The sequence below is a fragment of the Pelophylax lessonae genome (genome assembly GCF_965119305.1).
Source record: "Pelophylax lessonae genome assembly, chromosome: 4".
NCBI classification, from domain to species: Eukaryota; Metazoa; Chordata; class Amphibia; order Anura; family Ranidae; genus Pelophylax; species Pelophylax lessonae.
The window spans coordinates 214,790,135-214,803,831 of NC_138771.1; the positions used below are offsets into that span (position 1 = coordinate 214,790,135).

The 13,697-nt window shown below is 43.3% G+C and overlaps 1 protein-coding gene across 1 annotated transcript in view; it reads right to left on the minus strand.

Annotated features, from left to right (window-relative positions):
• PLXNB2 (plexin B2) overlaps positions 1-13,697 on the minus strand; it is a 560,635-nt gene that overhangs the window by 55,605 nt on the left and 491,333 nt on the right. Inside the window, exons 26-29 of the mRNA XM_082254716.1 lie at positions 6,091-6,157; positions 5,254-5,400; positions 2,279-2,435; positions 1,191-1,291 (exon numbers count right to left, since the gene is read on the minus strand). Coding sequence (XP_082110842.1) covers positions 1,191-1,291; positions 2,279-2,435; positions 5,254-5,400; positions 6,091-6,157 — 472 coding nt within the window. The remainder of the gene's footprint in view (positions 1-1,190; positions 1,292-2,278; positions 2,436-5,253; positions 5,401-6,090; positions 6,158-13,697) is intronic.

A 13,697-nucleotide genomic window follows, 5' to 3' on the forward strand; every position in this document is an offset into this window, starting at 1 on the left:
GCAGCTTGGTCCTGCAAGTGTGGGTTCTTACTCCCCTAAGTGTATCTAAACCCCCCAAAAAAACATATTTTGCTTCTGCTTTCTACTAGTCCCATCAATTCACCAGATAAAAGGGATAAACAAAGACTAATATGTTTGAAATTCTGCTTGTGTTGCAACCAAGGTTTCTTCCATAGATTCAATGGAGAAGTGAGTGTGAACACAGTGTTATTAATAGCAATACCAGATATTTAAGGGAAAAAGCCTGAGGGATGGTTCACAACTGATGGTTTCCAGTGTGTATGTATTCACACCACATGTACAGTAATTGCCATGTATTTCATTGGCCCTAGCTTACACTAGTGTGGTCAGTTTCAGCGTTCTAAACAAAAACAACCTGCTGCAGTTTTTTAACCTCGAAAGCATCAAAACATGTGTAAGCACATGTAAACGTACATATGAAACTATTGTCCTAAGATTTTGAAGTGCCAAAACAAAAGATAAACCCCTCCCCGAATGCATTTAAAATGCTTTAAAAAAAATATGTCCGGAAGGTTGAATTTGTGGTGTCAACCAGCCCTAAAAGAGGAAAAATAATGTAGCCACCACTGGGAAGGACTGGTAAGCTGCGATATATATTACATTTTTGTTTTTGGGCTTTAAAGCCCAACTTTATCCAAATATTTTAATTTTGCCTTGGAATGAGTAAAAAAGGGTGAGAGCCTCTGTCAGGCTGGTACTACAATCTGTATCCCTACTGAAAGGATTTCCTCTCACCTTCGGTCATATCAGGAAATATCTGGAAGTGGTGAGAAAGCTCTCCAACAGATACAAAATGCAGAAACACATGTTAAGTAGAATGAGGAAAGTTTAGAATTTTAGACAAAAGTTTTTTTATTGACATCTGTGCTTTATGTCTTCCAATAAAACCAGAATACAGCACCCCCCCCCCCCCTTCATTTTTTATTTAGATGTAACATGAATAGTAAAGGGATCCCAGACAAAGATCAAGAAAACTAACAAAGTTTAAACTCTTCCCCACTCTACCAATAAAAAAACAAAAAAAAAAAAAAAAAAAGATAAAAAAACTTGGAGTTGGGCTTTATAAAGGCATGTTAATATACAGAAAACTTAACAAGGTACCGTTAATGAACAATGCAGTTACTTAAGTTTTCTAAGGCATACCCTAAAACCAGTATAACTTTACTTACATTGTAATGCATTAATGTATTAATCCGCTTCCATCTACCTTCTTTCTGTGAGGTTAGATCCAAATCAGAAAGTATTTGTGCTGTTGATCCAGGTCTCCACTCTGAAAAATTAAGCTATTTATGTGAGTTTTTATCCCACTCTGAGGCCATTTCGCATTTTAGATCACAGAATTTAGCATGAAGTTACCTGAAGAAATTTACACTAGCTATATTTTTTCTTTGAAAAAATGTTTTCTTTAGGCCTTGTCCACACTGCTGCAGCACGAGTTGCATCCCATTTTTGAGTGTGGTTTAGGTGTGAATTTCACAGCACAATTTCTTTTTCGCAGGTGCAGGTCCAATGCGAACTATAGAAATCAGAGCTGTGCAAAAGCCTGTTGTTAAGGAGTGGGGCCGCTGCATCCTTAACAGCTGAAGAATCATCAGCTGTCAGTGGTTTTCCCCCCTCCAGATCAACAAAAGAATGCCAGCAAATAAAAATTTCAGAGAAAAAAAAACAAAAACAGCATGGTACGGATTTTAAGAGGAACCCCCTCTCCACCAAAATTTATACCAGACTCATTTTCGAGCATGTTTTAAGTAATTTTAGCATGACTGTTTAAACATATTGTGTGAGTCACACTTCTGATATTTGCACATTTTCGCACATTTGCACGAATTGACATTTTTGCACTATTGCACAATTGTTTTTAATTAGCAGCGCTGCAACACTGGTATTATATTTATTTAAAGGCACATGCACTTTAATTTGCAGCCAGCAGCTATCACACAGACACTTTAGAGTGTTAGCCATATTTTTTACATTCACCTATTTAGTCACACCATAAGCGCGAGGTTTCTTTTACCAGTTCACAGGCCATAAAAAGAAATCACAATGTCCCCCGGTGTGTATCCATCAAACTTGCACAAGCACTAGCTGCATCAAAATCACACCGCATTGATGTGAACAGCTTTCCTTGAAGACAATGTTATATCAGATGACATGCAAATCTACGAGTTTAGAAGGCCTTATCACAAATTAACACACAAAGAGGTAAAGCAAAACATGAACCAATATATTATGCCCTTTCACTACAATATGCACTTACCCAGTGCTAAACTGTCTGCTTTTGGCCGTTGTGTGTAAGGAAGACTTTTGTAAACCTGCTCGACTATTTTTTCCTTAACTTGTGCGATGGTGTCACAGTTTAATACTTTAACTTGCACAGGCTCTAATCCCTCATCCTGTACAATGACGTTAACTGTCTGTAGAAGAAAGTTAGTAACATGTTAGGTGGTTGATACTCCTCTCCATGAAAAGTTATGCGAGAAAAAAAAAAATTCTATGCAACATTTTTTACATTATTGGCATAGCCTAAGTATTCAGAATACGACTCCGAGTTTTATTAATGTGCATTAGGATCAAGCTGCCCAAAGTAGGGTGCTGTTGTTGCTCATGCCTATACAGCACATACATAAATCTTGGATTACATGCTGTAAATTTTGGTTAAGCGCTTGACTTTGGTGCCCTGATGCTCCTAGCTAACAATTATGTGTACAGTAAACCTGCAGCCATTGAATTCATGTTAAATTAAGCTCTCTGTAATTAACATGCATGATATGACAAATTTAGGTATTTCTCGTCTTCTCATGTGGGTTTCTTTCAGTTTGATTCTGCCGGGTAAATGATCGGATACAATTTCCTTGTATAAGTGACCACAGATGAGAGCTGCATTTCTTTTCACAGCCTGCATACTGCATTTGCATACATTTTCTATTGGGCTCCTTCGACAAAAACAAATGATCAACTTCTGTTGAACCAAGCTGGGTTAGCAGGGCCACCCCACAAAACAATATTCAGCTGAATCCCCAGGAACCAGACGAAGTGTGCGCAGTGTATGGCCAGCTTTAGTTAAGAGTACTGAGAATCTGTCATCTTTGCATCATCTTAATATTTTGGCTTACAAATGGTCACCTTTATCACTGGTGAACAATCAGCATCTTACTATGTGGCCAGGAAACATTAAAAAGGCATTAAGTAAATTAAGAGGAAACAAAAAAAGAAAAACAAAAGGAGCAATGGTGAAAACTGAAAAGGCAAACAGATTAACTAAAACAGGAAGACTTAATGAAAGGTGAACAAAAGCCATGATTATAATCATATAATGTGGAGGGCGTCATTGTTTCAGCTCTGCTTTTGAAGAGAACTGTACTTTTAAAACAAATAAGCTCATTTAACATTTCTAGGGATTTCTTTGTTCTCAGTCCTGATCTGAGGCATTATGCTCTGTACCGCAAAGACTGCAAATATGTATTACAACTGTGCAATAACATTTTTAAAAGAAAAATTTAGGATGTGTGTGAATAGAGCCTGCTCTGACTTGGGATAGTACCAAATTGGATCACCGACTGCAGAGAGACCTGGTTAACCTCTTGTTGCCCACGTAAGGTGTGTGGCAGCAAAGGGGGTGAGCTTGTAATGCCCACACACTGTATATGGGTCCACTGGAGGACAGAGACTTCCGTGCTGAAATGGCTTCTGTGACAGCCAATCTGAGTGGTCATGTGATTGTCTGGTCCTTCCCACTCTCTGGGCAAAAAACTCCTTGTTAACCACTTTACGTCCAGCCGTCGCAGATGTACTGCAGCAGGCTGGCTCTCCCAGGCAAAGTCCCGTACATGTACAGCGCTTGCCTGGGAGGAGCTAGGGGGCGAGTGCGCGCTGGCGGCACGCTCCCGCCCCCGCTCATCAGCGGGGAAGCCAGCGCGTGTGTCAGACGGCACCGATTGCCGCCTGCCACCGGCGATCTCTCTCTGCTGACAGAGAAGGACGGATGGCTGATGTATACACACCCGTCTGTCCTCCTCCCTCAGATGATCATAGAGACCATGCGATCCTGCTATATAGGATCGCATGTCTCTATGATAATTTCAAAAGCCCAACCCCCCCCCCCCCCCACAGTTAGAATCACTCCCCTAGGCTTACATTTAACCCCTTGATCACCAACAGGGTTAACCCCTTGCCTGCCAGTGTCATTATTACAGTAACAGTGCATATTTTTAGCACCGATTACTGTAGTAATGTCACTGGTACCCCCAAAAGTGACAAAAATGTCAGTTAGGGGTCCGATCTGTCTGCCGCAATCCCGCAAAAAATTGCAGACCGCCGTCATTCCTAGTAAAAAAAAAAAACAAACAATAAAAATGACATAAATCTTTCCCATAGTTAGTAAACGCAATAACTTTTGCGCAAACCAATCAAAATACGCTTAATGCGATTTTTTTTACCAAAAATATGTAGCAGAAAACAAATTGGCCTAAAATGTTAAAAAAATTTAGATTTTTAATTTTTTTGGGAATGTTATATAGCAGAATGTGAGAAATATTGTTTTGTTTTTTTTTTTTTCAGAATTGTCGCTCTTTTTTTGTTTATAGCACAAAAAAAAAGCACAGGTGATCAAATACCATCAAAAGAAAGCTCTATTTGTGGGAGAAAAAGGACGTTGATTTTGTTTGGGTACAGCGTCACACGACCGCGCAATTGTCCGTTAAATTAACGCAGTGCCAAATTGCAAAATAGGGCCTGGTCATTAAGCAGCAAAATCTTCCGGGTCCTTTAGTGGTTAAAGGATTTCATTGCTGGGCATAAAGGGGTTAAAGTGCTCAATAGCCAACTAAAAAACTTGATACAAAGCCTGATTTGCGCTGGAAATGCAACGGTCACTAACTTGGTTAATAAATGTTGCTTCTTATATACCAATTAGCTATCATTTATTCCATGAACAAGCTATACTTTTTAGCATACATATATGTTCATTAAATTTGGAAGTTTGGTGTGTATATTAATTCCTCTTGTGTCCAGAATGGACACAAAATTGCTGGTACAAGTCTACAGCTAATCAATTATTGTTTTACTGCACAGTGATGATACCCTGATTTTATATTATCCTATATATATATATATATATATATATATATATATATATATATATATATATATATATATTACTGTTTCTTCCCACATCTACCTGAGCAGTTGTGTCAATGTAATTTCATTCGGTCACTAACAAAAGGTCTCACTTACCAGCGGCATGTACTCCACATCATCCCCCAATAATCCTGTATCATTCAGGGTGTATTTAGCTTTAACTTGCACAGCATCCACAGGGCCCTTCTCCACTTGATGTTTGATTGCCTTAAAGAGTTTGTATAGATGTTCACCAGCTGTGTCCTGCATTTCCAAAGAAATAAAAAAGTGTCAGATCTAGGAATTAGCTTTTAATGTTTCTGTTAACATCTAAATCCCTTATCCCCAGTTGAGGCTTTGCTTGACGCATGCATGGACAGAGGCTGCTGCATGTTGTGATCTACATAAGCCAAGCCTTTAAAGCAGAGTTCCAGACGTTTTTGTGTTTAATAAAAGTCAGCAGCTACAAAAAATGTAACTGCTGCATTTTAATGAACACACATTCACCTGTCCCACGATCCAGCGATGCGGCCACCTGAAGCCTCGGTTCTCTCTTGGCATTACTAGTGTTGGGCACCCAGCTAAGACAGCTTGCGGTTTCACAGCCGGGTGCGAGTCGCGCTGTGCGCCATGAATGACCAGGCAAACATCTGGGACCTGTCCTAGAAGATTGCAGGGAGGGAGGGGGAGAGAACTTCCGCTCGAGCCGCCTAGGCAGCCCGAGCGGAAGTGGAAGCAGCTACCTGTCAAATATAGGAACCCCCCCCCCATGCCAAATGTGGCATGTCAGGGGGTCAGGAGCACTTAAAGCGGAAGTTCCACTTTTGGGTGGAATTCTACTTTAATATTGCAGTTGAACTGGCACAGACCAAAGAGGACAGAACATCTCTTTGTACTCAATGATCCAGGTTTCATACAGGCCTCGTTGTGCCATGACATCATAGCCAGACTTACTTTTAAATACTGATATAAGCAAATAGACATCCAGTTTGAAAGCATTCGTTCAACAACGGTTTCTGATCTGTGAAAAAAAAATACGTAAATTATATTTTGTTGTTACGGTTGAAAGTCAGTTCAACAGCCCAGCCCTAGTTAATACTGCTTTATCATGAAGTGGTAATATGAAACTGTAATTCCTTTAACTAATAACTTTGTCCTTCTTCTAATACTGCCCCCACACAATTTTAGCACTTTGAGAGTAGAACCAGCCCTCAAAAGCCTCCTTGCTTATTTAATTAGCGCACTTTAATTGTACATGGGGACAATGGCTGGACGGGTATTAGTTCTGAAGGTGGGATATAGCTCTGAGGTCAGCAAAGTGAAACCAGGATCACATGGAGCCATAGGTGTGCGCAGCCTATTGCATTAGGGTGTGCGCCCCAAAGTTTAAATACACATGCATGTGTTTGCCTACATGTATATGGCCCTGGTACATTACTCTCCCTGCTGGCAAAGTGAAATAGAAGTGTGTGGCACTTCTCTTATGGCAGAGCAGGCCCAAGGGAGATCTTTCCCATCTCCTCACTGGCAAACAGAGCGATAATGCTAATGTGCCCTAGGTGATTAGGGTGTGCCCAGGCACACCCGACACACCCTGTGCGCACGCCTATGCATGGAGCACCAAAGGTAGCTGTTATGGCTAACAAAGGCAATCCTTGCTTTTAAGCAGAGATTCTACAGCCGTGGCCAAAAGTTTTGAGAACAGAAATATTAATTTTCATGTCTGCTGCCTCCGTTTTTTATGATGGCAATTTGCATATAGTCCAGAATGTTATGGAGGGTGATCAGATGAATGGCAATTAATTGCAAAGTCACTCTGTCATGAAAATGAACTTAATTCCATAAAAATCTAAATTTCCACTGCATTAATGAAGAAGGTTTAAGGGCACCCAAGTCCAGCAAGCGCCAGGACCATCTCCTACAGTTGATTAAGCTGGGGGATCAGGGCACCACCAGTGCAGAGCTTGCTCAGGAATGGCAGCAGGCAGGTGTGAGTGCATTTGCATGCACAGTGAAGCGAAGACTTTTGGAGGATGGCCTGGTGTCAAAAACCCCCACAAATTCAAAGACATCAGTCAAGATGTGGCCCAGAAGTTGATTGACCGCATGCCATAGCAAATTGCGGAGGTCTTGAAAAAGGGTCAACACTGCAAATATTGACTATTTGCATAAACTTCAAGTAAATGTCAATAAAAGCTTTTGACACTCATGAAGTGCTTGTAATTATACTTCAGTATACCATAGTAAAATCTGACAAAAAGATATAAAAAAAAAAAAACACTGAAGAGGCAGACTTTATAAAAATTGTGTCATTCTCAAAATGTTTGGCCACAGCTGTACTTTATAAGGCTGGGTTCACACTGATGCAATGCATCACATCGCATTTGATTCACACGGGAATCACACTGCATTCCTGTGCACATCACATGTAATTCTGTGCAGTGCGATTTGAAACCATAGTTTTGTATGGCTCAAATTGCCCCGAATTCGTATGAAAAAGGTGCAGGCATTTTTTTTTTGCTTTTGCTTTATGTGCTTTTACCCTATCACATTAGTGTGAACTGGGGTCAAGCCTAAAATGGTTGACAGACTTGCTTTAAAGCCTTGTGTACATATATTTGCAATATTTGTCTTTTGTCAAAGCAAAGACTTGGGTATAAAAATATAGCAGCTGTCACTGCAGAACTGGTTTTAATGGTTCACTTCATATACCTGGGTTTTGTATTTTGATCCTGGCTTTACTGACCTAGAACAAGCATGCACACAGTAGATTGTGAGCTGCTGGAATTTCTATCCTGCATGTTTCCTCTAGATCCCTGAAGCCACAATCAGGATGACAGATCTCCATTCTTATAATTAAATCAGCAATGCCATCTCTATTTCTATTCTTACAAGATCACTTCAACACTGAAAACTGAATTCAAACCAATAAAGTGAAACGTGCTTAGAACAGGCAAAAGTGCATTTAAAGTAGAGATCGACCAATTATCGTCATCACTGATATATAGGGGGCCGATATGCACTTCCCCGATATATCGGAATCGGCCTTTGGATTTACCGATATTGCCGATATTTTGTGACGTCATCGCGTATGTTGCGCCACACGCCTCCGCGCACTGGACAGCTCTTAGGCCGCCTCCCTCTGCCTTCTTACAGTGTCTTTTACCCGCCGCGGCCACACTGAAGTCTGCATGCGGCACAGGCGGTCGGTCGGGACAGAGCTCTACTTCTACATCTAGTGAGTGAACAGTGACCAACAGTCTGACACACGTTCTGTATCGGTCTGTTCTGTAACACAGCTGCCACGGCCACCCACCCACCACCCACAGCTGCCCAGTGCCAGCCAGCAACCCAGTCCCACACAGTCCACTGTGTATGTGTACCAGCCAGCCACAGGCCCTGCCTGAGTCCTGACTGTACCAGCTAGCCAGCCACAGGCCCTGGACATGCCAGGCCAGCCACCATACAGAGTGCCAGCCAGCCAAAAAAGGGTTCTTACCAGCCAGCCAGCAAAGGGTGCCAGCCAGTCACCAACGGTTAACAGCCAGCCACCCACCCACCCGGTGCCAGCCAGCCACCAAAGGGTGACAGCCAGCCAGGGTGCCACCCAACCAGCCACCCACCACAGGGGGCCAGCCACCAACCACAGGGTGCCAGCCAGACGGCCACCCACCACAGGGTGCCAGCCAGAAGGCCACCCACCACAGGGTGCCAGGCAGAAGGCCACCCACCACAGGGTGCCAGGCAGAAGGCCACCCACCACAGGGTGCCAGCCAGCCAGCCACCACAGGGTGCCAGCCAGCCACCACAGGGTGCCAGCCAGACAGCCACCACAGGGTGCCAGCCAGACAGCCACCACAGGGCGCCAGCCAGCCATTTTGTGTAAGCCTATATTAGTGGCTGACTCTTTCTTGATTCAATGGAGATGGATGGAGATAGAAAAATCAAAAGTGTGGTCTGGGACTATTTCTCTTCTCCATCTCCAGGAAAATCAGCAGCACTGTGCAACACTTGCAAAAACAATGCGAGCATGGGATCAATACCTGCAAAAATCAAAAATATGTCAAATTTTTGGGCCCATCTAAGAGTTCATCATCTTGAACTGTATAATGCAGCACAGAAAAAACAAAATGAATCACAAGGTGAATCATCCCTATCCCAGGCAACAATAACAGATATGTTTAAAAAAAAAAAAAAAACAGGTGGCTAAAATCTGATGGAAGATCACAACTGCTGGGCAGAGTAATCACAGAGATGATGGTGACTGATAATCAGCCATTTACAATAGTGTCTGACTCTGGATTTATGCGATTGATGTCCATAGTTGAGCCAAGGTACACACTGAAGAGTGACACGTTTTATCGAACTGAAATGCTGCAAAAGATTCCCCAAAAGGTCGTTGACAAAGACTATGCTGAAACCAGAGAATGCTGGCAACTTGCTCTCATTCACGACGGACTGCTGGTCAGGACAAACAGAATAACTAATGAGTCTTACATGCCACTTTATTGACAGCGGATGGACAAGAATGCATTTGGTGTTGAATACAAAAGTGATGCAAGGATCCCACATTGGGAAGTACATTAGAGAAAGGTTTCTAGGCATGCTAGAAGAATGGGGGAATCAGCAAAGACTGAGTGATGCTTGTGCTGCGAACATGGTTAAAAGGTATGAGACTTGCTGAAGTGTCAGACCTCAGTTGCATGGCACACACCCTCCAACTGGTGGTAAATAATGGTCTGTCAAACCAGAAAGCTTTGCTGGACATTATTACCATGCTGAAGAAGTGCGCAGGCCATTTCCACCATTCTGTTCTTGCCAAGTAGCGACTGAGATGCATTCAGGAAGACATTGGCCTACCCACAAAAACAACCTGATACAGGCTGTTCCAACACGATGGAACTCAACGCTACACATGTTACATAGGATGCTGGAGCAGAAGCAAGCTCTCACTATATATTCTGGTGAATATAGACTTGGAGGACATTCTTGCCCTACTGCAGATCAGTGGGACATAGTAGACAACATTATAGAGACGCTTGTACCCATTGAGGAAGTGACACTGGAGGCGAGTCATAACGACTCATCTGTTTCCTCTGTGATCCCATGTGTGAGAGTCCTGAAGATGCTTCTTCAACAGAATGAAGGACCCAACACACGTGGCATCAAAGCATGTAGGCCGGCCATGAGGGACAGCCTCGCCAAAAAGTTTGAGAAGCATGAGGAGAATGAAATTGTTGTGCTTGCATGTCTTTTGGATCCTTGATACAAGAACCATCCTTTCTCCTTTGATGATGTATTGGCCAAGGCAAAGCAATGGCTGACAGAAGATATTCAACAGGAGGTGAAGGAGGTTCCTCCTGAGGAAAAGAAAGGTCAAGGACAAGAAGAGAAGGTTTCTGATGTGGAAGAGCAGGATGCAGGAGAAAAATGTCCCAAAAGACAACAGACAAAAGAGTAAATTAATCGTGGTCAAAAAGATGCAATGTTCAGCATTTTATTGGGGCCTCATGCAGAGGATTCATCAGAATTGGCAATAATGAGCCTGGATGATGAACTTCATCTCTATTTGAAGGAACCAGTAGTTGACAGAAGAAGTGATCCTCTTCAGTAGTGGAAAGAAAATGTGGCACGCTACAAAAAAACTTGCTTCCCACGCTAGAAGATACCTTTCTGCTCCTCCTTCCTCAATACCAAGTAAGCATGTTTTTAGTGAAGTCGCAGCAATTTAGGAAAAGAAAATAAGCCGTTTAACTGGTGAACATGCTGAAATGTTATGCTTTCTGCACTATAATATTGTTCTACTTAACTGGGAGTATTGATTTGAAAGTGTAGTAGTAGTAGTGTCTGTCCACCAGCCCACTGAGTCTGTCCAATCCACTGTCTAGCTTGTGTCCATCTATTTTTTTCTAGCAGTTTTGCTAGAAAAAAAAAAATAGAAAGACAGTGGATTGAAATCAGTGCCAGTGGACGACTGCTGCAGTAGAACGACACTCACTGCTGCAATAATTTTAAATCACAACTGCAGTAGTGATTTAAAATTATTGTAGTGTGTGAGTGCCCTACTGCAGCGGTAGTACAGTCCAATCCATTGTGTAGCTGTTGCTTTGCTTTTTTTCTAGTAGTATTGCACTGACTGCAGTAGTTTTCCTATAAGTTTTTATGCAGTTAAGGTGTGAGGAACGAGCACTTCATGTTGAAAATGTTAATAAATAAAGATTAACATGTTTGTTAAGAGATCTGTGTCGAATTTTGTGTTTTTTTGGTAAAATGTTACATGTGTGAAAATATCGGCCAATATCAGCCGATACAGATATAAGATTGGCGAAATATCGGTATCGGCAACGAAAAAACAATATCGGTCGATCACTAATTTAAAGTGCTACTAAACCTAGATCCTGCATTCAACATATCTTCTAAAGTACAGAGAACATGGAAATGCAATTATTTTATTAAATATAAACTGATAAATCCCCTTTCTCATCAGCTATATATAGCATTTAGAGCAATCTTGTGACCTGTATCAGTGAGTGCTGGTAGTTTATAGGAGGAGTTTTCATTTCTCCCACGATTATCCTATCAAGTTTCAAAACCTGTGATTCTGTCTGAACATGTCTGGACAGTGCCGATTGGCCCTGTGCTGATCACATGTACCCTCCCAAGAAAAAACGGAATTTTTGTAAAATCTTACCTGTAAAATTCCTTTCTCTGAGTCCTCCGACAGTCGCCGCCTCTTCATATTCGTCACATATGGGGTATTAGACTTTGCTCCGAAGGAGTAGCTAGGCAACAGAATATGTCAACAATAAAGCTTTAACATATCCCACCCTCAAGGGGTGGTCCCCTCAGTCAATACCCTCCTACTTCCTGCAACCATATCTCAGTTTTAGTGGAATAGCAGTAGAGTATACATTCAAACCCCAAAAGAGGGGCGGGGGCGGCGACTGTCGGAGGACTCAGAGAAAGGAATTTTACAGGTAAGATTTTACAAAAATTCCGTTTTCTCTTACGTCCTCCGACAGTCGCCGCCTCTTCATATTCGTCACATATGGGGACGTCCCAAAGCAGTGCAAACATGAGGGGTGGGAAACGCATCCGCGCCGAAAGGCAACGCAGTCTCCACATCAAAGAAAGGAACCTTACCAAAGGAAGGAAACCAGCTGGGCAACAGCAAAAATAAGTGCTCAACAGGAGCAACAACCCAGGAAAAGACAAAAAACCCAGGGGATACAAAAAACAATCCCAACAGCCAGGAGTCCCCAACAAGGGACCCTAGGGAACAGCCGCACTAAGAACCTTGCGGCCAAAGGAAGCATCCGCCGATGCCTGAACATCTACTTTGTAGAATTTTGTGAAAGTGTGCACGGTCGACCAAGTCGCCGCCTTACACACCTGGGCTACAGAAGCCCCATGACGGCAGGCCCAAGACGTACTCAGAGATCTAGTAGAGTGCGCCTTCACAGGCACAGGGGGAACCTTCCCCTGCAAGGCATAGGCCTGTTCAATGGTCTGCCTGATCCATTTGGCGATGGTAGAGGCCGAAGCCGCCATGCCCTTCCGAGGACCCTCTGGAAGAACAAACAAGGAGTCCGTCTTACGAAAAGACTCAGTCGATTTAAGGTAAACCCTTATCGCCCGAACAACATCCAGAGAGTGCAAGCTCACCTCCTTTGGATGTTTAGGCTTCGTGCACAACGAAGGCAAAACAATATCCTCGTTAAGATGGAATTCCGAAACTCGTTTCGGCAGAAAAGAAGGATTAGGTCGCAAGACCACCTTATCCAAATGAACAACCAGGTACGGAGACTTGCAGGACAAAGCCGCCAGTTCCGACACTCTGCGAGCCGAAGTGATCGCCACCAAAAAGGCGACCTTTTTGGACAACATAGACAACGAGATCTCCCTGATCTGTTCAAAAGGAGCACGTTGTAACACAGATAGAACGAGATTCAAGTCCCAAGGGGGCAAAGGATCCCTCCTAGGAGGAACCAGATGCCGCACACCCTGAATAAAGGTGCCAACCAAGGAGTTGGAAGCCACGGGACGTTGAAACAGAACGGCCAGCGCAGACACCTGACCCTTTATCGTAGCCAGCGCCAAACGCTGATCGACACCCGTCTGAAGGAAAGACAGCACACGGGAAACCGAGTACGTGCGGGGTGAAAACCCCCTGGACTCACACCAGGCAAAATAGGCCTTCCAAGTACGGTAATAAACCTTCCCCGAGGAAGACTTCCTCGCGTTGATCAAAGTATGAACGACCTCTGGAGAGAGACCCTTCTCCTTCAGGACCTCGGTCTCAACAGCCAGGCCGTCAAAGCCAGCGACTGTAAAGCAGGATGGTAAATCGGTCCTTGAGACAGTAGATCGTCTCGAAGAGGCAGACGCCAAGGGGCGTCGACCGCCAGATTCACGAGGTCTGCGTACCAGGACCGGCGAGGCCAGTCCGGTGCCACAAGAATCACCGTGCTGCGTTCCGAGTGTAACCTGCGAAGGAACCTGGACAGCAACTGAATCGGTGGAAACGCGTACATCAGCCTGTACTGATGCCACGGGGCCAC